Source organism: Vidua macroura, chromosome 5 (genome assembly GCF_024509145.1).
Source record: "Vidua macroura isolate BioBank_ID:100142 chromosome 5, ASM2450914v1, whole genome shotgun sequence".
In the NCBI taxonomy this organism is placed as follows: domain Eukaryota; kingdom Metazoa; phylum Chordata; class Aves; order Passeriformes; family Viduidae; genus Vidua; species Vidua macroura.
Window position 1 is genome coordinate 39361576 of NC_071575.1, and position 23085 is coordinate 39384660.

A 23085-nucleotide genomic window follows, 5' to 3' on the forward strand; every position below is an offset into this window, starting at 1 on the left:
TTTCAAGTTTAAATTGAAATCTGAAGGTTGGGGTTTTTCACCCCACAAAAAGAGAGAACACTTTGTCCAAGTAATGATTCTGTTGGGGTCTTTTGCTTGTCCATGTCCAGAATGTCCATGCTCAGAAGTTTTTGAAAATATCTGCATGAAAACTTATGACTGAATTTCATATCCCAAAGGATCAAGATCCTGGTCCAGAAGTATCAGAGAAGATTCCCTCAGCTTCTGTAGAAGCTTTCGAAGTTCTTCTTTTGAAAATACCTGAGAATAAATAATAAAAAACCAAACATCATAAAGTTGCATTTATTTGCAATGAATAGCACTGATACAAAAAAGTAAGTAGTGATTAATTAAGTTACTATTTTTCTATTTGATTATTTATTTCTGTTTAAGATAGTGTGATCATCAGGCATTTCAGAAGGACATTTAGTAAGACATGGAAAGTTAGTAGCAGCATCCAAAGCCTGAATGTAGGCTCAAAACACCTCTGTCTCATTTTCGAGTTGTTTTTCAGGCTTTTGGAGGCAAAGATGATCATGGGTAAACCAAACACTCTAAACCAAAATGTGCTTATATAGTGTTTGATATGCAATGGAAATAAAGAAATCAATTACAATCCTACACCTAAACTTAGAATCATGGACTCGTTTAGGCTGGTAAAGACCTTTAAGATCATGAAGTTAAAATTCAATAGCCCCTATCCAAAAACTAGTAACTGCATTACTCAGAACTGGTTGTCAGACCACCAGTCATTATCCTCAATATTTCAAAGTTAACTCTTTGATTCCTTAAGTCATAACACAAGGAAACCTTTTACTACTACAGTAAAGCCATCAAGAAACTTATGATGTTAAGGAACATATGGTGTCTTCCTCTCTATATAGAAGCTTTTTCCACAGCCAACCCACAGAGCTTTCAATGTAAGCCAGGCTGTTGCAGCCCTGCCTAGCTCACCGTGTAGAGCTTGTGGCGCTCCGAGGCGACCATGTCAGCGAGGCGCAGGCACTCCTGGTGTTGCCCCGTGCTGTGGAGCACTGTGTGCAGCAAAAAGCACATCATTGGCAGACACAGCTTTCGCAGCAGGATCATCTGGTGCGTTCGCTCAGGGTCATCCTCGGCATCCTTACCAGAGCAAAAGAATGCATTAGTATTATGAAAATCTACCTTTAACAGGCACCTCAGCATAACTCTGCAATTAGTACTGTTGGAGGCAGAAAACTGGCCTAAGCAGCCTGGAGTGGACTGTCAGATGTGATCTGTATGGTTACTAAGGGGAGCAAGCTCTAAATGCTCACAGCAAGGCCAGAGCCAATTAAACAGGAACACATGAAACTAAATGTCACAAAGGTACAACTACACGTGATCTGTGCTTTGTGGTCTGTGTCATGACATAAAAACTCATTTTACCTCTCTGACGTCAACCATCCATCCTCCATCAACAAACAGCAACACATTGTACATTTTCTCCTTAACATCAGCTGTAAGAGCATCCAAGAGGCCTTTCCAAATGCCATAATCCATCTGGCAAAGAAACAAAAAATAAACTGCTGCAGAACAGGACAATTTCCAAGGCTATTTTAAAACACACTGCAACAGGCAGTGCAGCTCAAATTAAAATTAGAATCTTCAGCCAGTGGCTAAAACTTAGAAGTCTGCTGCTAACAGCTATTTCCAACCTTGCTTAATGCCCTGTCCATAAAGTCAGACAGGTTGTTCAAAAACAAAGCCACTAGAGAAAGGTAATTTTAAACAACCTATTCTCCATGCTTATAAAACAAATGTTTGTTAACTGAATAGGGTATATATTTACTGACCAGACATGCAAAAAGAACTTCAGTCAAAACAAAACTGCAGCATCTTTTAGAAAACAAAAGGTGATAATACTTAATAGAATAGCAAAATCAAGTGCTCACATTTATTAATAACACTGACAATCAACACATGATAATATTTAGTATTACAATATTTTATGTAAAGCTGAGTCATTAAAAAACCAGAATTTATTGTGCAGTTGCCTTATTATTCTGTTGTTTCATACTCTCTCAACATAAAAATAATTTATAATAGAGTCCTTAAATAATATGAAATAGTAGTCTTCTACTTTCTTTCATTGAACTAGACTGCTTCTAAAGCAAGAACATAAAATTTTACAGTAAATAAAGTGGACTTCCACCTACCTCATACTTCTTTTCTTTATGTTCATGGGCCACTTTTTCAGTGAAACTTGCTTGTGGTAACAAAGACGGCTTCTGTGGAGCTGAGTTCATGTGTTTAAACCATTCATTAAAGGTTTCATGGGCTTCCTGGATTGCATTGGAAACAGTGTTAGGGTATTTTTGACTCATCTAATAACCAGAATGTCATTACATGCACAGGTTTAATGAATCAAAGAATCAGAAGTTAAATTAAATGGACAAAGCTAAAGTTTCACCACCAAGGCAAAGCCACCAGTATTTCAAAACAGTAACTTGGAATATTGCATATTTGAAACTCACCAAATATGCACGAATACATAAATGTTCCCGGATAGCATTGTCATCTTCAGCTGGAAGCGGAGTATCCATTCCCTGTTCTTCCCACTGGTTATATATTTCTGCTATAGAGTCTTGGGGAATCTTCACAAACACATCTTTTGCAGCTTCATGTTTCTTGGATGCTATGAGAATGTGAACTGGGTATCAGAGCTTTGCAATTTCCATACCTTATCTTCTTAAGCTGGCAAACCCATGCTTTTTAATAGACTAGATCCAAAGTTATATCAAATGTAGTGCCAAGAGCCAATGAGAACAAAATCAACATTTAAAAATAAGTCTACAATATTTGTGAAGCTTAGTACCCAAGAACTTCCTCATGATTGCATTGCTTTGCTTAAGTGCTTCTGCCCTCTGTGCAGGATCGAATACGAGCCAGTCAATTACATCTATTTTCAGCTGATCCGCCTGTAAAAACCAACACAGAGATTCACCACCATTTTAAGCACACAGCTGATGTAACACACATTAGATCTGGTCAGGGAAATACACAAGTTTGGAAAGCATTACAACATAGTAAATAACAAGGATTGCTTTATTCAAAAGATTAGAAAATCTCTGCCATCTGGAATAATAAGTGTTCCCAAGATATCCAGAGCATCTCTCAATATTTTTTATGGATTATGGTGTGTTTTCCTCAAATTTTAATACAAATACACTGTAACAACATGTTTTATGGAGTTCTTGCTATAATCTTCAAGGGTGCCATCAGCCTGCAACCAGTCTTCCAACTCTTGTGTTAGATAAACTACCTTTTTGTCTTAGGGAGCTTAAACTTTATACTGAACAGCAAAAACATTACCACAAACTTGCAAACAATCAGTTGCTGTCCAAACAGTACTTTGAATAGAGCCTGTTAACATTATCTTGCTGTCCCTAAAGAACTGAGTTTGATCCAACCAATGCTCAATAGCAGTGACAAGGAAACTGTCAGCAAAAGCAGTGTCTGCTGTAGTTAGAAATGCCACTTCAGCATCTTAAAAGATACATCTGAGATCCAAAGTACTAATCCTCAGAAACTGTAGAGGCTACAGTAACAGCCTACATCATAGGGTGCTACAGTCGTTTCAAGGGCCTTATCTTGACTTGTACACGGTATGGCTGCTGATAAGCAGACCCAAAGAGCAAGGAGAAGCAGAAATAGAGTTGCAGATTTGTGCAATATTCTCACTTGGTCACATGGGAAGTGCATTTCCCTCACAGGCTTTTTCAAGGCAATCTTCACCATTGTTGAAAGAAAAATATGGCTCATACATGGTCAAAGACTCCGTAGCTGATTGCAAACTGGACTATCTGCTCTGTGAAGCACTCACCTCTGTTGTGCCTGTGTCTAGCACATGATCGTGGTGGCTGAACTCCCCAGCATCCTTCTTGCGGATGTTTTCAACAACAGTTTTTGTTATGGTTGCAACGTCCAGACCTGGGTTAAAAGAGAACTGTGTAAAAACTATCATGAATTCAAACTTAACACAAATTGAATTTCAGACTCCAGTTGTTGATCTTATTCCTTACTACTGGTAATTCTTATCAGTCTGTTCAAACATACATTGTCAGAATAAATTATAAGCTTTTGCGCTATGTCATTTATTGCAGGTATTTTAGAAGAATGAGATTTGATGTAACAGAGAATATCAAATACAAGAATAAGACAACTAATAAGTTTTTCAATCTGTGCTGAAGACAGCATATAGATATATCTGCTAAGATCACTGATTCCTACAATTATGACAGCAAGATTATGATTTGACAGGAATGTACCAGGAAAAGCTCAGAATAGTTCTTTTACAGATGCTTAAGCAGGATGTGCTATTTTTGAATCCTAAGCTGAGTTTAAAAGAAAGTGATTGAAAAATGACTGAAGAGAAGAAACGAAAATCCGAAGGAAATCTTCTTTGTGTATTCTGAGTAGCACAGAGGTATTGTCAAGCAATGGACAGTGTGCTGCTTCATTGTAATCCCCTTCTAGTTTCATGTACAGGCCTGGAAGGAAGTTTACAATTAATGCAAGCAACCGACCATGGCTAAGAAAAAGCACTATAAATTGGACAAAAAATTTAAGATACTCATAACCTTCCTAAATCCACAAAGAGGTATGTATTTTTATAATTAGTTCTCTGAAATAATATGATCATGTCAAGCTTCAGAACATATATTTGAGACAGGCAGCTGACATTTACTTCCTGGTGTGTTTGGACATAACCCAGAAGCAGTAATATTTAGTTTAATTCCAAGTTAATGAAAACACACTTATACACCTACTTGAAGAAGTGATCAGCAAATTAATTTTATTTAATTAAAAAAAAAATAGGAGAAGGAAAATGTATTGTATTCATAGCTAGGTTTTGGAGCAAACACTACTGAAAGACAAAATAACCCAGGATATAAAATGATAATTGGACCATCAGGGTCTCTCACCTGCTGTTTTTGCTAATTCAAGGCAGTGGTGGCGTTGATCACTCTCAGTAATATCTTCAAGAAATAAAGCGTACTGAGCCACAGCGAGCTCTGGGGGCAGGTGGCTGACATAAAATGCTATTAAATCTGTGTGCTTCTCAGACACCAACCGCTGCACAGTACAAACCAAGCATACAGAATGAGAAGCAAATATGTAAGAAGCAAATATATAGAAGATATCCACCAATATATAAATATATATAACAGATACGTATACTATATTCCTTAGTAAAAACACGTACTGACTAAACCCAAAAATGTGTAAAAAATTCCTGATTAATTTATTCTGATGCAGGAAGATCATCCTCTAAACAAAGATCAATAAATCTGTCCCTTATTTAAGAATTGCTGTCAGAGAATTTGTGAATTAGGCAAGCTTCCATGTATCTCTTGAGAGTACAGCATTAGCTGCATCATAGCTCTTATCATCCTGTAAATTTAAGTCTGCTTTTCTTCCTCCTTTACATCCAAATCACATCAGAGAAAATAAACAGTATTTCTGAAAGCTTACCTGAATGTAGGTCTTTAGGACCTCCACAGAAACTTCCTCCTTATTGCAAACAAATATAAATTCAATTTTAAATCAGATAATATGGAAAATAAAATAAAAGGTACTTCACAGGCTATCACTATTAAAACAGACACAAGGTTATTTGCCTATTCTTGCTTCACTTATCTACACAAACAGGCTCAACTGGAGAACTGTTTCTCTTGGAGCATGATTAAAAAAGCATGTCTTCTGATTAAAAGATTTAGTGTACCAAGGATTTTTTTTCAGCAACTGGATAGTCTTTGGTCTATCTGGAATTTACAGGATTACTTACTTTTTACAGGACTTTTAAATCTTTCCATTTTACCATATTTTTTAAATTAATAAAAAAATGTCAGGTACACAGATTGTTCTGTGTGTACTGCAGTGTACTACGTACCCTGTTTTATTATAGGAAATGATAATGTAATAGGGTATAAATATCACCTGACTCATCTAGAATATCCTATACTAAACAACCACTATAGTCCAAGCACGTGAAACTGCCTTAGCTAAGACTCAAGTGTTTGTTGCTGTCAGGAATTATCATTTTAATTTATATGTGTAAATTGAAGACCTTCATCTGTGCATACATCTATATGATCTGCATACAATCAATACACAATAAATATAAAAGCTTGCACTTCTGCCTCTTCCCCATGAAGTCTACTGAGGGTTGATCGAGTAATCATACAATAAATTCATCTATTCTAAAACTGTAAAGGCAGAATCAACTGCTACAAATTCCCACAATGGAATTAATGTAGGAAATTGCACCTTTTTTGTCCCCTCTGTCAAACATATGCGAATGGCTAGTTCTACTGCACTTTAGCTTAAAGACCTACTCCGTAAAATGTATGTAAAAATATTTATTAGTATGTATATAAACTAATAAAAAATTAGTATACATATAGTATATAAATATTAGTATACATATACATGCACACACTCCTCTTATTTAGCTAAACGTTAACTGACTTCAAAACTAATTTCCATGAGGAATTCAAGCAATGATTGGAAGTATGAATAAACAGTAACTCGGAGCTGTATTTAAATCATCTAATGAAAACACACATTTGTGTTTTCCCAAAAGAGGTTACATTCAGAAACTTACTTGATACATAACAGCTTCTGAATTTTAAAATAGTAGAGAAGGAGAGCACCAAATTACTTGTGATATTGTCAGAAATGAGTAATTACAGCTATGTGACCCATCTGTGTATTTAGCATAAATAGGCCAGATAGGTAGTAGGCTATACTTACTTTATACTTGGAGATAATAAGAAAATTTCAGCTGGTACTAATTATCTCAAGCAGAAGCACTTATGAGTTTAAAGCAGCAATAGGTACCGTTCCAGCAATTGTGGAAGAACAGATTATATTCAAGACATCTTGGCTGCTATGAATAAGCCTAACACTGAAGTTTGATTCAGGACCTTCTCAACAAAGGGCTTCTGAGTAAAATCCACCATCCTCAAAACCCAATTTTTAAGCTCAGCTGGAAGAGATGAGGATGCTCTTTTCTCCTTTAAGGCTCCAAGAGCAACAAATAAACTATTTAAACATGCAGCTCCTCCTCAGCCTGGCAGTAACTTACCATCATTCTATGCTGTCCATGTATTCCCACACAAGCATTTCTACTTCAAAGACTGGCTACTGCTATGACAGCAAATCAAGTACAAGGGAACTGACCTTAGTCTGCATACCCAAAGTGCGGAAAAACAGAATAAGATGTGTCATGAAACGAAGGAGGTGTCCTGGGAGCACACTTCTGTCCTTGGAAAGCCACCTACTGACTTCTTCCATCAAACCTATAACCACCAAGGAAATGTCTGCATTAGCCAAACCATGAAGAAAAAGAAAAAAACACCTAAGAAATATTTCAAAATTATGCATTTATTCAACAAATGTAATTTAGTCTCAGAAGTCCCAACAAAACAGAACAGCAACAATTTTGGAAAGATGTAGCTCTTTGGCTTATAAAGGTACTGTATGTATTCCATTATTCCTCAGAAGGAGTTACAGCTATAGTCTGGCATGTATCCTGACACATTTACATGATTTCATTACTTCTTATTAATTCTTTGAAAACACCCTGTAGGTCAAACTGTCCCTGCAATTTTTGATTACAGCACATCTTTAATGCAGAGCTTGCCTACTGTGTGCTTCTAAAAATCCATTCATACAGAAGATTCTGGAAAGTTCTCTCAAAATAACGTAGTCAGTTGACAATAAAAAAAAAAATCACTTAAGAGAAATGCTTACCATCCACATCTCCAAGTATAATGAATTTCTGAATCACATGATAGTGTTCTTGATTCTCCTCTATAACCCTCTGGAGATAAAAAAAGAAAATTCAAACTTTGAATAAATCTTCTAGCATAATGTATGAAGAAAATAAACTTATAAATAAAGCAAAGGTTCCTCAAGGGAAAAAAGCTATCCTATTTCAAAGGGTATTCTTCATAAAGAGCAAGAGAAAAGGCACTTGCTGTCTCTACATCAAATTACAAGAACATTGACAAACTGAACGAAAGAACTGGAATATAGATCTGTACAGTTAATCCTTTCATGGAAGACATCCAACACCAAGGGCTTTTTGCTCTGAAGAGATGTTACAGATGTTACAGATAATAATGTTACAGACAATATTTTCAAAAATCACAGAAGAAGCAACAATGTGTATAAATCCTTAAAGAAAAGGTCTGTGAAAGTTACTTCAGGAAGAAATTCCACCCTCTCCCCAGAGGAATGAATGCATTAATGCATGAAATGCAATCCAAATCTAAATTTGCTTTATAGTGAGGATTGTACTGTGTTGCAATGGCAAATACGGCTGAGTGTATCTGTAGCTGCATGTCTTTGTCTTAGCAATATGATAAATGCTATGTGTCCATTCCATCAAATAAAAGTAAGTGTAGTTTCAATTTAATCTCTGCAAAATTAACTTCTAAGTTATGTATCCCCATCTTACATGAATTGAGTATTTTGGGTGCTAAAAGTAACAAAGAATCACAGTCTAAGCAAATATGCTTTTAAATTTTGAAAGGCCTGTTCTGAAATATGCATACAAATCTCCTAGGAAGAAAATGGAATGTAATCAATTTTGAACATTTTATTGAAGCGTTCAATAGTTGACGTACACTGTCTGCTTTGTACGTCTGACAACGTTTGACAGTCATCTGTTTCTTTAGCACACCCAGCTGGTTTGGCAAATACAGGGTAGGGCAACACAAAACCTGTATCACTTCTAATGTTAAGAGGTAGTAACATACTTGAATTCACAAATCATACATTTTCGGGGATAGAAAATATGAAATAAATTAGTAATTGTGCATATTTGAGTATTTCATTAAAGAGTGCAGTAAAAAGTAGAAACCTGTGAATAATTTAAAATGGTAAGCAGTGAGGAGAAACACTGCAATTATTACGTACCCTTTTGTCTGTAGCCTGAAGTTCTTCAAAAACTTTTTCTGAAGTCCAGCTTCAAAGCAAGAGAGAAAAAAAAAAAAACATTACCTTGAATATTCCACACAGATTTCATACAGAATGCTTTGTTGAGCGTAGTTGCAGCATAATTTTACTTGGAACTTACTTTGTTTCTAAATAATCTCTAGGGAGCTCTTCCATCTCCTCTGCAGTTACTACTGAGGTTCGTATTTCCTGCTCGACTAGAGTGTCCACCATGACCCTGAAATATGCCCAAACAGTATCTTCCCAGGTATCACAAACTGGAAGAAGCTACATATTCAAAAAACAGAGTAAAAATTATCAAGAGATGGAGAAACATCAGAACCTAAACAGAGCAACTATAATTTAGGATCAGATTTTCAGGCACCAAAGCAGTGTACGCACCACCTTAAAAAGCAGCCTTTCCTTGACTGAAATTCTAACATATATTTAATTAAGACATGTCAGTACTACAAAGAGCATGTCTACTAAAGCAGCAATGTTTGCTATTGTTCTGTTTACTGGATCTTTAAAAGTACAGAAACCAGTAACTGCATTATTTCTGATGATATCATTGTCACATATGAGAAAGGAAATGCACAACTACCAAACACTGCTTAACTAGGGGGCTTGACATACCTGTTTGAGGTTTCCACTCAGGGCTGCATAGATTGCTCTTTCATATCTATTAAACTGCTCCTAAAATAAACAGTAAAAACACCCAAACTTTAAATTACAAAGCATTTAAGTTTTCTAGTCACTTCACATTTTATTATAGATTAATCCATTGCAAAATGTTCCATCTAACGGATTCTGAGTAAAGTTGGACAATCACAGGATACACAAGGAGCCAAAATAAGAATAGCAAGTGAGAAAGAAAAGGCATTTGCTGTCTTTTCCTTCACTAGCATCCCCTTGTAACTTAACTGAAAAATTTACATTGACCTGGAAAGAAAGGAAGGTTTTCTCTTTCCCATTCAATTAAGTCAAGATGAAAGTCAGTGTCAGTGGTTTTGCTTTCAACCAGAAAAAGAAAGGCAGACATTTCCTGAAAAAGTCGTGCTGATTATGTAGATTTCTCACAGTACATAAATATGGTATTTCAGAAGTCCTCTTAAAAGCATTAATTGCAAATCCTCTAAGCAGCAAACGCAGAGTGGGCATATTCACTTAAAACCCCATTTCAGAGTTCAGAAAAGTTCAAATTTATGTATTAATAGAAAAAATAGCAGCATGGTCTTACCTCTTCAGCCATGCGCCAACAACTTATTTTCCAAATGCACCTGTATGGATTGCCTTCAACAGGCTCCAGCTCTTTTCCTACATGCAAAGAATAATTAAAAAAAAAAAAAAAAAAGGGGGAAAGGAAAAAGAGAGAAAGTGTTATTAAAGAAAGAGAATCCAGTAACTTCTACGAAACTATAAAGTCTATTTTCTTTTCATAGCCCAATTTCAATCCCTTTAGAACTCTTCCTAAAGCATTTTGATGCTTTTGCCTGGACTGCAAGGTGGCTTTTCTGGCTAGTTTTGTGAACTTGCATCTATAAGTTACAGTCATTTAAAAACATGGCTGTTATCTAGCTTTTAAAAAAATAATGCTTTTGGCTGTAACATATCTACAGTGTCTACATTTGGAAAAAAACCAAGGTTAACAGGAAAAAAAGAATTTTTGTATCTTAAAGCTTCTTAAAAATGTCACTGCTTCAGTGCTGCTATCTGGCACGCATCTGCATGGGCATTTACACCTGCGTAACAACAGGTTAGGTAGGCAGACTCAAAAAAAAGCTAGGACAGTGGTGTGGCATGCAGATAAAAGCAACAGGCTCTCAGGATTTGAAAAGAAGGAAACCATTAAGCCTTCCACACCCAGCTATAAACAACACTTAGACTCATTCTTAAATTCCTTGCTAAATCCTGCAATGTTCTGAACACAGAGAGAAGCAAGGTACTGTGTTATAAATGGGGAACCATGTGCAAGGAACCAAGAAGAAAGGTACTTTACAATTTTCAAATATTTTAAAAGCATCTCTTTCTCCTGCATTTACATTTGCTGAACTCTTGTCTTACTACACCTTTCTGAACCTGGGTATATAGTTCAATTTGAATCTGTAAGCAACAAAATGTGTGCTAGGTGGCATAAGCCAGATGTTAAGAAAATGCAGACCCAAGTATGGAGGTGGAGAAGATCTGTACAGAACTCTGAGACATCTATTTCCTAGTGATTATGTCTGACTTAAAGAAAGACAGTGGCTTTAGCATATGTAGATGGATTCAATGAACTCACCTTCAACTCAAATAATTTCATGTTAGTTTTTACATGTTCAACAGACATGGTAAAATATTCCAGATACCAAAAAAGGCTCATCAGGTGAAAATAAAGAGCTATTTCTCTTTGCCACAAACAGATACTATGAGATCTTAGTATTTTTATATCTGTCTCAAAATGCACTTTGGAGCAGATACCTCCATTTATGTTAGGATCATGATACAATTTCCAGCCTTCCAAAGTTGCAGCTCTCCAAGCCTGACCACATCGTTTGCATAAGCGCTGTGCCTGAAAAATAATGCATTTTCTCAGCAACACACTTCAAGGTAGGAAAACCTCCAGCTTCTTCTTTAAAAATGTGAATATTACTAAAACAGTTGATTTGTGTCGAGATTCTACTATGTGAAAAATAAGCACAGAGGATCTTAAACTCAAAACAACTGAAAGATTTCAATACAAATGTCATAGTTTTTCCACTTTCAGTCAGTATTTACAGCAACGTAAGAAATGTGCTACAGCCTCATCTTTGTTAGCTAAACAGCTGTTATGCATCATTCTGGTAAGATTAGTGTAAAGCATAGCCCTTTTGCTTAGATGTTTAATTGTTGTCTTCATACAGTCATCCACTTTCCCAGTTCACTTAGCCTTCCCAATTGCAACCGAAGCGGCAAGTATCTACTCACACTGCCCTGCAGCAATAGGCTCATGTTCCCATACCAACAGAAAATGAATAGATGTGCACCATATTGGAACAGAGTATGAGCAAGTACTCATAGTCCTCAGTTAAGGTCTTAGGCACGAGAATCTCAAATCCCCTTTCCTCCCCATTCCTCAAATATCATTATGTATACATGTCTGATAATCAATTCATGATTAGAAACACAATTAGGAAGCTTTTTAAAGCATTCTATGTGTTTGTCTTGGTGGTATTTAGTATCAAAACACAACAGTGAAAAAATATCATCAAACCACCCAAACACCCAAAACTAAATTTTCTCCTTAACATCTATTCTACATCCAAAATTACTTAACTAAAACCAAGTTTGATTAAAATGTTAATTTGGCAGTCAGTATTGACAACAAATTGAAAACTGAATCACAACAAGCCAAATTTAAACAGACATTTTAGTACACAGCTTATTTGCTTTAACAGTAAGACACTTATGTTTACTTAATTAAAACTTACACTACCTCATCTGTCATTCCTGCTCTGATGAGAGTGAAGAGATACTTCAACAATCTTGCATCGTCTTCTTGGTCCAAATCATCAAGTGGCAGTTTCTGTCGAATAGGAGCATCTGGGTCCTGCAATGAAAGAAGTCATCACTCATCTACACAATATCTGTATGTCTCTTCCATTAACGTCCTGCCCCATTTTATAATTTGGAGTCACTTTTTCATGTGGGTACAACAATCCGTACAACCCGTAATATTGAACATGATACTTCTGTTTTTCCTCTAATTTCTTTTATTCCTCTTCTGTCACTGTTCCTATCAGAAGGAGTCAATGTAATTAATTTACTCCACTGCCTTTTTATTTGCCCCAAATTACTTATTTTCCAGCTCTTCTCATCTTCAAATATCCTTTGCCCTTCTATCTGCCTACCAGACTGTTTGTCCTCCTCCACCTTCTATCTGAGAAGGTTTTTCACAACAGCTGCACTTGCATCTATGTAATCCAAAGAGATTTTCTAAAGTCAATCAATACCTCAGATCACTCCCCAGCTGAATTAATCTTCTACAGCTGCTTTGCTGTCACTGAGGCAGCTCATCACCTTGTTTTAAGGGACAGTCCTTTCTTTCCTTGACTTCTCCCCTATTAGCATTCATTATAGAGCTCTCAAAGTATTGCACTAGGACTTGTTTTCATTGTACTAGTTACTGCATGAACACAGTATTTCCTTATCTGCAAGGGCTCCCCAAAGAGTTTTATAAGCTTTTCTGGTTAGGAACATGAGCTTGTTTTAGTCACAATAAAGCCATTACTTCACCAAATAGATCACAAGTATTGTGTGGGGGGTGGGAGTATGGAAGTGATTGCTGAAAGAAAACACAAGTCCACAGTGATCCATGAAAGAATTTTTGAGGTGCTCTGCCTCACAATTTCTGTAGCAATTTTTAGATACTACAACTACTTTTAGATAGCACAACTGTCTAAGAATTGGTGGCAATCTGTGAAGATAGCATATTTCTCTAGCCCATTTTGAAGCCAAGCCTTATTTTTATATAATACTTACCAACTCTGTTACCAGAGGACGAGAACTTCCCATGTATGTACTTGACTGTCGCTGCTTCAGGGTGTGTAGTGTGTTATCCCTGAAAGCAGTGAAATGTTTTACAGAAAAATGGCTTTTTTAGCAAGCATCTTTTAGTAAGACAAATATTGAAAGATATATTTTGTTACATAGAGTATGTTTACAGAACAGACACTTGGTTTGGTTGATACATCAATGGACTCTACCAGCGTTATGAAAATGTAACATTTCACAAATACAGTATTAGAATTAATGCACATATATTTGACTTCTTTCAAAAGCATCAGTTATTTCAATAATTTGTGTATTCCACTATTAACTGACTTCTGCATAAGCAGATTTTCCCATTACCATTACTATGAAGTCAGTCTAAGACAGAAATTTATCTCAGGATAAACATGTAATTCCAAAAGCCTGTATTCAGTGGTCATTGAAAGCAGGTTTACTCTAGGCATCTAGCATGAAAGGTCATCTTTGGTCCATTCTGCCATTACATCTATCAGTGACAATAAAGGTGACAATAACAGCTTCTGGTGAAGGGTCAATGACACAAGTGACACAGTAAGAACTTAAGACAGGCAAAAACTAAAGCCAGACAAAGATTAAATTAAAATGGTTTGATGGTTTTTCCTTTCATCTTTTCCCCCCAAAAGCACTAATTGACTTCTGAGATTTACTTCAGTGGATAGGTAAGAAGTCTCAATTTTACATGTATGAATTTAAAGAAAATAAATGAATGAAATGAATAGCCTAAAAAGACCGCTTCTTTTGAAGAGTGATTCTGTAACTGTGAATCTTACGCTTGATGGGAAAATGTATATAATCCAAGAAAGTCTTAACTCACCAATATACTGTTTTTGCGTAAAACTCAATATTATCAGAGAAGTCCCCAATTTCATCCTTAGCAATGCTCTCTAACCAATCCACCACCAGCTGGAATAAAATTAAATTGCATTTTAAAACAAACATGTAACAAATAATACTTTTACTGCCTTCCTCTCATCTCTGAATCCACTCGTTATCTAAGCAGATCTACCAAAAGGCTGATAGATCCAGAAGACTATTCCACTTGGATTTTAAGTATCCAATATGAAGGTGGTTGACACTTTATCTCTCTTTCTCACTGGATACTGTAGTTTAATTCAGTGCTACCATCAACAGTAACAGATGCTGCAAATGGGAACAGCTCTCAGCCTTTCATCCTCTGCAGAACAGCCTGAAAAACCTTTCTGGTCTTTAGCAACTAAGGAGCATCATTTTTATGCATACAATTAATATACACTTAAGTGAATATTAAAAAAAAGTATTAGAAACTACCCCAAAAGGTGCATAGAGCATTAGTGTTACGAACATTTAATCTATTTTCATTCCTATATATTAAAGACTTTCCATCATACCTGACTTTGTCGAACAAGTGAATCTTTCTGAAACAAGTTGTCTACAGTAGTTTTTTCACTAGCAGTTAAAGCCTATTTAAGAAAAAGCTGATTATTACTTCATGGAAAAGAAAATTTCCACAAAACCAGAAATATCAAATTGAACACATACTAATTCAGAAATTTGCTAAAAGTTCAGCATGCTGTCTCACCCCTCCCTCTTCTCAAAAAATAAATGCCTTATACATTGCTTTATTTGATCTTTTACATCCAGTTACACTAAAAACTGTAAAAATGAGACTTAAGAGTATAATTCACAAATACATGACCAGAGAAAGATTCCACACAGTAGATTCCTTGACCACCTGCATATTATCTTAAATTCCATTTGTTACTTTAAATTGAAAAAAAAAAAAAACCCAAAAACCAAAAACATTAAAAAGTGTGAAAAACAAAAAAAAATATCAATCCCAGAGCCCTGATCCTTCTATTGCAACTCCTGCATTAATTTAGCTTTCATCAGACTTGCAATAAAAAGAGAACTGAAGATGTGCTTTCCTAAAAACACAGGTAGGAGCAAACTGGGTATTTTGGCACAAGTGTTTAACACTGACAACTTAGCAGCAGGAATTGTAGAGGAAGCTATTTTATGACTGAGAAGAAAGATCTGCAATCATAAATTTAACAAAGGCAGAGTCACTTTACTTATTGTTTCGTTTTCCTAAGAATATTCTGGCAGCAGAGGCTGGAAGCACTGTATTGACATAGACAAGATGACTACAGCTCTAACAGGAACGGCAAAAAATTTGGATTTCTCTTCAGGTAAATTGGAATCAGGACTGCAAAGGCTAGACCGCTTGAGACCACATGTTCTTCTTTTAAGCAAAGCAAAATTATCTCTGACCTATGGGAACATCACAGCTACTGATGCAGCTTTTAAAAATAAATAAATAGTTATTCCTAGTGTTGTCCCTAGAATTCCCTAGTTGTTCCTAGAATTTAGGGTCATTTTGTGCAGAGCCAGGAGAAGGACTCAATGATCCTTGTGCATCCCTTCCAACTCAGGATATTTAAGGAAGCAAAACAAAGAATAGTTTACAATAATTGTTACAATAGCAATCTCTCTTTAGAACTGAATATTTAGACCTACTCTTCACAATGGGTTAAATAATTTAATAATTGTCTTGATAAAAAATAGTCTAATTTTTCACTTTTGAATTTTGAGTGACTGCCACTCTGAGATTCTAAAAGTAAAACAAAAGCATTTAGCCTATATGTTGCTTATTTCTTACATCACTTAAAAAAAGCCAAGAGTCCATACTTACAGTGATATCAAATGCAGTTTCATCTTCCAGTGCAGACTGTATTCTGTCTCTAGAAATAAAAATGCAAAACACTAAAGATTAAAACAAAAGCTGAGAAAATTTAGCAAAAAGGTGCTTAAAAAACTTTACAAAAATGTTCTTAAAAATACTAAAAGTTGCAAATTACAACTTTCATTTTTGTAAATTGATAATGAATAGACATATATATATCAAAATATACTTCCATAAACAGCTTATTAACTTAAAAACAACTTAATAATCAGCTAATTAAGCTTAATTGCTTGACTCCCTATTTATAAACTCGTAAAAAATTCATCCAAGAAAGTAATCTCAGTACAGAAATGTAGTAGTGTGCTTTTCAAAGGAATTACCTATAAAGTGAGGACAGCAGTCTCCAAGTTACCATCTCCTGCTTGAGAAGCCACAAGACACTGGCAGTTTTGGAAAACTTCTGCTGTCCAGGAGTTGCCCGATAAACTATTTTCCCTAATATATTCACCTGAGAGAAATAAATTTATACAGAGTTAATACTGCCCATTTTTTTGTATTTTTTTTTCCTAAGCCATTACAGCAATCTTTTTATTATCCTGAATGTTTCCAACAAACAGGTTTGATTACCATCTCTTCAAATGATGATTTTATTTATAAAATAATATGATGATTCCATTTATTTACATATGAGAGAAATAAGTACATTGTAATCCATCTTGTTAATAAAAACATTTATACATCTGCTAATGTTTATTGCCACGTGACACTTTCAGTGGAACAGCAACCAGATGACAGTTTTAGTATTCAGCAAGCTACACCATGGGTCTTCCTGCACCAAAGCAGTGTTTGAGGAAAGTGAGATGCTACTCAATGCTAGTGTTCAGTGACTCATAAGCTGGAAGATTTAAAGTATGTATGTTAAGCACTGTGACTTCACAGCAACGCTGCTTGGGGAAGGGAATGTAAAATCAAGTAAATAAAAAACCAAGTAACGACTTACCTGACTGTTACAAATATTTTCATACTCGTCCACAAGATCAAAAATGGTAGTTGATGTATGCTTCAGAAAGGAATGCAGAAAGTCTGAGTACATGCTCATAGTAGCTAGAACAGATATAAGGAGAAACAGCCATATTAGTGAGGCACAATTTGGTAAAAAAGCCTCAACTGAACTATGAAAACATCCTTCTGATGGCATCTCATTTTTGCAAATTTAAATGAGTACAATGATGATATGAACTATCTCATGAAGTCAGAAGTATTTATCAGCTAAGATAGTAAGATCTACAGAAGCTATGGGCAATGTCAGTTATAAAACTTTCGTTGTAAATACACAAGAATTTCAACAGCAAACTCATTTGTGTATCTCCACAAAAATTAATCCAGTTTGCTTCCCACATCACTAGAGCATCACATTTATTCCATCAGAACAGCTTCCATAGAAAACACAAACTCATAAAATTCCAATAAACTGGAACAGAGTAATTTTCTGAACTTTTAAAACTAGACTGCTTTTGTTTAAGAAATACCAGCAAAATAATACAGAAATTTTTTTAAAAGGACACATATATTTATACCCCACAAGTCAGAACTGGGATCAATTATTAGTAAAACTTCAAACTGTCTCACCAGCTTCCCCAGGATCATCCTCACGCAACAACACAGCACTCATAGTGACATCTTCTGTCATATTGGACATGTCTGCATTTACAAACATTCCTCTCTGCTGAGGTGAAAGTGCCATTGTCCAGCTACTTTCATCCAACTGCAACCACAAGAACATAAAGAAAATACATTGTAATCTCGGATATTACAAGCCTAGCTACACCTTTTTTCCTTCTGTAAGAATAAACAGAGAATCCTAAAAAAACGAATAGTGAAATAACTACCTTTAGGTAAGGTGCAACTATGCCTTAAAAAGTTACCAGTGTGTCCTGGTTTAGGGCAAATTTAGTCACCCCAGGACACAGTGCTAAGAGCTCTGTATAAACATCGATCAACTAGGCCCTAGAAGCTGATAATTTATGGAGAAACAAATGGCCTGTATCAAACCACAGAAACGACTAAAGAGGAGACTGAATTAAAATGTAGCTAGAGAAAAACACCGTAACTTCTTTAGAGTTAATTTAAAAATAAATGGAGATAAGATACGTCAGAGGTCCCTACTGATAACTCTCCCAATCAGTGTTTTTCCAAAGCCATTGCAGTAGAAAACCATCAATGTAATCTAAAAAGTCATAAGAAGAGCTTGATCTTTGAAGTCTAATCTTCAACACTCTAGTGAAGACTAATAGTGGAGAACGCTAAATTAAGAAAAATCCCAAAATTTTAACTTGTTAACATAAAACAATTATCTTTGAAGAATTTGTAGACAAGCACAGTCAGGACTTTTGTAGTCACAAACTGACGTTTTGAGGACTAGCTTAACACACATGGTGTATTTGGAAATTCCTTGTAAATCTCTATTATTCCTCATGGCATCATCTCAAAGAACAACACAGTAATAATTAACACCAGCAATAAACAGCAATAGCAGTACAAGCAAGTTTGTACCACTCGCAGTTTGTCTTTGGAGCAAACAAAGAAACACTGAACTTGGAGTTTCTTATATTTCACAGGGAAAAGAGAAAAAGATGCTCTAACCATCTTACCATCGACAGATTGCCAAAAAGTCCAGAATTTGGTAGAATGAGAGGAGATTTCCCTCCTGCTCCTAGGATGGCGGACATATCTGATGACTTCATGGAGCTGCGGTGTAATGCAGTACCTGAAAGAGAAAGAGGCTTTTCTGAAAAGAAAAAGTATTTAAAGCTATTCTGCTCTACCCAGAAATTCCAAAAGAAATTTTTAACAGGGACTGAAGTACTTATGAAGTGCAGATAGAAGCCTGAAAGCAGGTTGAATATATGCACCAAATAGGCAACATACCTTCAGTTACTAGAGTTCATTGTAAACACACATGAGCATAAAGAGCAGTACATCTCCACTCGTGCTTTCTTGGAAACTGGTCTCCAAACCCTTAAAGCATAAAGCAGCTCAAAGGTGTGTCAATTAGAAAAGATTGCTCAGGACTTTGTCCAGCTTTATTTACCTCCAAGGACAGAGACTCCATAGACCATCTGCGCAGCTCTAGCATTCAACTACCATTAGAGTAAAAAAGGGGGTGTTTTTAAATGTTTAAACAGAATTCCTTGTACATGCTTTTGTGCCTATTGCCTCTTGACTTTTCAGGACACCAAGAAAAACTTGGCTCATTTTTTACTCCCTCCCATCAAATATTTATAAATATTTACAAGATCCCCCAACCTTTTTCCCGGGATAAACAATCCCAGCTCTTTTCAGTCTCTCCTCATATATCAGATATTTAACACACTAATGAACTCTGTGGGCCTTCACTGGACTGCAGCACATCCATGTCATTCTTATGGATTGTTATTAATTATTAAGTACAAGCACATAAAACCTTTAACTAAATAGTAAGCAAACAAGCAAGCAGTCTTACCTGGCTGGTGAAGTAATGAATTAGGTGTTCGGGAAAGAAACTGGCTTTTGGGCGTCATGTTTCCAATACTGTCATCCAGGGATGTAAGAACTGATTAATAAACAAGTTAAGAAACATTCTCCTAAACACACTTTTGGATCTATTCTAAATGAATGTGACTACTTGAAAAGGAAAAATATTTTGTCATAACTCAAATGTTATGAAAATTACATGTCTTTCAGAGTAAAACAGGAAGTTTCATAAAAGAACCTTTAAAAGCTGGAGAGTTAGAAGGGACACCACAAAGCGAAGTTCGCAAATATGAACACGACAGGTCTGGGACTCCTCACAGTGGCTCAGGTCAAAGAGAATCCTGCTCCATGAGGAGCTGTTGCATACTACATCAACCATAACAAGAAAATAGCTTATGCTATTAGCATTCAGAAACATCTTGATTCTTAGGCACAATATAATCAGGGCAAATATCTCACAAGCTTTATGTAAGCTTGTGAGAACAAGCAAATGTAAGAACAAGCAAATGTACCGGATTCCTTTGCTATTACAACCATGAAAATACCACTATCTTAGCTGTCAAACCATATGGTGGGGGGGTTCCTTATTGTAAAAAAGCAGGGGGGGAAATTTCTATGGAAATTTAAATCTATGTCTGTGCAATACTTTTGTTATGACAGTGGATGGTAAGTTAGATACACTGGATCATCATAATACTCTGATACTACAATACCTGCAAATAAGCATAAAACCATGCAATTAAGATATAATGAAGGAAACTTATTCTTCTTTTCCAAAAGCTCAGAAATGGAGTCAGCTCTGGCTCACATAGTTCTCTGGGTGGATAACGACCTGAATTCATACACCCAGGAAAATCAAAGCAGTATTAAAAATTTACACACCTGGTGAACACAGCAGTTAAAGACAAAAATTCTTTACAGAAAAAGGATACTAGAAACTCTTTTCTGAGAGCCTTGCTTTCGTCCAGGTCTGACCATCTCAGGATCATGGGGGGACGACATGTCTTCAAAACCATTTCTACAAAACAGCATCACAGACAGAAAGCAAGCAAGTAAATTCAAGCAGGACATCCCAGATCTTATTGTCATGGCAAAGTAACTCCACAACCAGGAAACTTAAAGCGTTAAGTCATCTCCAATCTTACTACTTATGTCCAGCTTCCTCTGCAGAAATTTAGCACTGCTTATTAGCTCAGGGAAACAAGCTTGCGTGAAAACCCAGACTTTGTTCCTCCTACACCATAACTAACATTTTACTATTAAAAGAGAGAAAAAAAAAGGCTAGTAAAAGATGCAACAGTAGGAAATTCCAATTTTGAACTGAAAAATTAAACTGAAAGAACGGCATGACTTCACGACATGATTTTTCCCTCCGGATAACGCAATCGCCGCAGACTGGGAAAGCTCACGTGTCTTGCCGAAGGGAAAACACCATTCCCAGTTAGTCGGAGTAGAGGAGCCGCTCCCGGTGGGCTGTGGAGGCAGCGCGGCCTCAGCAGGCCTGGCAAAGGCCTGGCCCCGCGACCAGCTCACGGCTGCCGGTTAATCCAAAGATATACTCAAGAAGCAACAGCCAGACTTGAAATTCTCGGCTGACAAAACCCCTCCGGTACGCTCAGAGGCCGCTGCAGGCCCGCTGCGTTTCGCAGCCCGCACTGTGCGCACCCGCTCCCCGCCGCAAGGGCGCGTCTCGCAGCCGGCGCGGCCCCGGGTCGGGGCTGCTGCCGTCGCCGCCGCCGCCGCCGCCACCGCCCCTCACCTGTCCATAGCCCCGGCGCGGTTCGGCCCGGGCTCAGCCTTCCCGCCACCGCCAGCGCCGGCCCGCGGCCCGGAAGGACATGGGCGCCTTCCGCCCGCCCCGCCCATGCGGCCCGCCCGCCCCGGGCTCGGCGAGACCGCGCTGGGGCCTGGCAGGGCCGTGGGGAACGAGCGGGAACGGAGGGACGGCCGCAGGCTGCTCTCCTCTGTCAACCTGCGTTGAGGGTCAGAGCTTAAAACAAACCCTCGTAGCGTAAAAGTGCCAGGTGCTATTGGGGTTATCTCGCCATCAGGCGCTCCAGGTGTTTCATACATTCGGCTGGAGCAGCTGCTGTCCCGGCCTTTGCAGTGATGAGTTTTTCACCCAGTTGCAAACGCGCGTCTCTCCCGTTTCTCGCAGTGCAACTCACTCTACTGGCACAAACATGAAAAGGTAAAGCAAGCACCATGCAGGATCATTCAACCCTTCAAGGCTGGACAAACTTAACAGAATTATGAAATTACCTCTCCCTTCCTTAATTCAGCCTAATTTTTACCTACAGAAAAATATTGTTACTACCCTATAAGCACAAATGACAGTGCAGCTGGCTGTGGTTCGTTTAGTTATGCTCTAGGACAAGGAAAAATGTCCAAAACTAATCTTTTCATGTAGACAGGCAAGTTCTGAAAAACACTTGCAAATACTTGGGTATTTTTAGGGCTACAAAGCAAATTAGACAGAAGGATACACCTGACAATGTCTGCAAAAGGCAGCAGAAGTGCAAGACATGATCTGAAGTCCTCCAGCTTGCTTGAGCTACTGATAAAATACTATGATGCCCAAGCATAGGGTTTCACTGAAGCTGCCAGAGAGCCTAACTTGATAAGGCTTCACAAGAAGAAAGCTGATGAAGACTGGGTATGGAAAAACACAAGCCATCAGACCTATGGAGGGTAGATTAGTCACTCAGGAAATGTAGTCTTGGATTAAAAACAGCCCAAAAAACCAACCACCAAAAAAAAAAAAAAAAAACCAAAAAAAAACCCAAAAAAAACAAAAACCCCCCAAAAAATCAAAACAAAACAAACAAAAAAAAAACCAAAACCACCCACCAAAAACGTTGCCCTTCTATCTTGAAGACTATCAAGAAAGCATAAACAAAGGCAACAACCTTCATGATGAGAGAAAACGAAAAGAGTGTTTAAGGAATTATTACATCTTAGCTCAGTACTATATATATAATAGAATGTATCTCTCAATATATCCTACTGAAACAGAGTAGCATTATCATCTCTAGTGCAGTGGGAAATTCAGAGTAATGCACAAATCAGTATCTGGTTCAATCGTTTGCTAACAGCTCACACCCTCGGGCTACTCCTGCCTCAGGGCAGAGAGCAAACAAGTTAGAAATGTAATGACAGAGCAGATGCTTCCTTTGTGTGCCGTCTCAAAAAAGCAATGACAGATAAGAACAAAGCAAAGGAAATAAGTCTGAAGAGAAATTAAGAGGGCAGGATGCATACTTTAAGAAAAAAAACCCAACCCAACAACCCTGTAAAAGTGTATGAACGACTGAGAGAACTTGTCTTAGAATGTACAGCCTCTCTGAAGTGCAGACTGGGAAAACACCTTAGAGGCTCCAGTAAGGGGGCAAGGC

The 23085-nt window shown here is 37.1% G+C and overlaps 1 protein-coding gene across 4 annotated transcripts; it reads right to left on the bottom strand.

Annotated features, from left to right (window-relative positions):
• Positions 1 to 96: 96 nt before the first annotated feature.
• Positions 97 to 21804, bottom strand: NUP107 (nucleoporin 107). 4 transcript variants are annotated; one of them, XM_053977542.1, is made up of 28 exons: positions 21762 to 21804; positions 20623 to 20708; positions 19680 to 19769; positions 18829 to 18944; positions 17807 to 17942; positions 17178 to 17281; positions 16558 to 16685; positions 16187 to 16235; positions 14883 to 14954; positions 14330 to 14418; positions 13468 to 13546; positions 12422 to 12535; positions 11428 to 11518; positions 10208 to 10284; positions 9604 to 9663; positions 9110 to 9255; positions 8950 to 8998; positions 7780 to 7849; positions 7207 to 7325; positions 5497 to 5535; positions 4947 to 5097; positions 3845 to 3951; positions 2837 to 2939; positions 2496 to 2656; positions 2178 to 2303; positions 1408 to 1521; positions 955 to 1122; positions 97 to 261 (listed from the first exon to the last, which is right to left on the bottom strand). In XM_053977542.1, exons 2-28 carry the CDS (start codon positions 20690 to 20692, stop codon positions 154 to 156), a joined length of 2736 nt encoding a protein of 911 aa, XP_053833517.1. In that variant the 5' UTR covers positions 20693 to 20708; positions 21762 to 21804; the 3' UTR covers positions 97 to 153. The 4 variants fall into 4 exon arrangements, with proteins under 4 accessions (XP_053833517.1, XP_053833513.1, XP_053833516.1 ...); XM_053977538.1 differs by lacking the exon at positions 21762 to 21804 and adding an exon at positions 21450 to 21556; XM_053977541.1 differs by lacking the exon at positions 21762 to 21804 and adding an exon at positions 21356 to 21396.
• Positions 21805 to 23085: the final 1281 nt, after the last annotated feature.

Coding starts and splice junctions, on each gene's coding strand:
- NUP107 (XM_053977538.1), bottom strand. CDS start 21,556: ATGGGCGGGGCGGGCGGAAGGCGCCCATGTCCTTCCGGGCCGCGGGCC. Junction 9,664..10,207: donor GTTGGCGCATGGCTGAAGAG/GTAAGACCATGC, acceptor TGTTTATTTTAG/GAGCAGTTTAATAGATATGA. Junction 3,952..4,946: donor TGAATTAGCAAAAACAGCAG/GTGAGAGACCCT, acceptor CTTTTAACCCAG/GTCTGGACGTTGCAACCATA.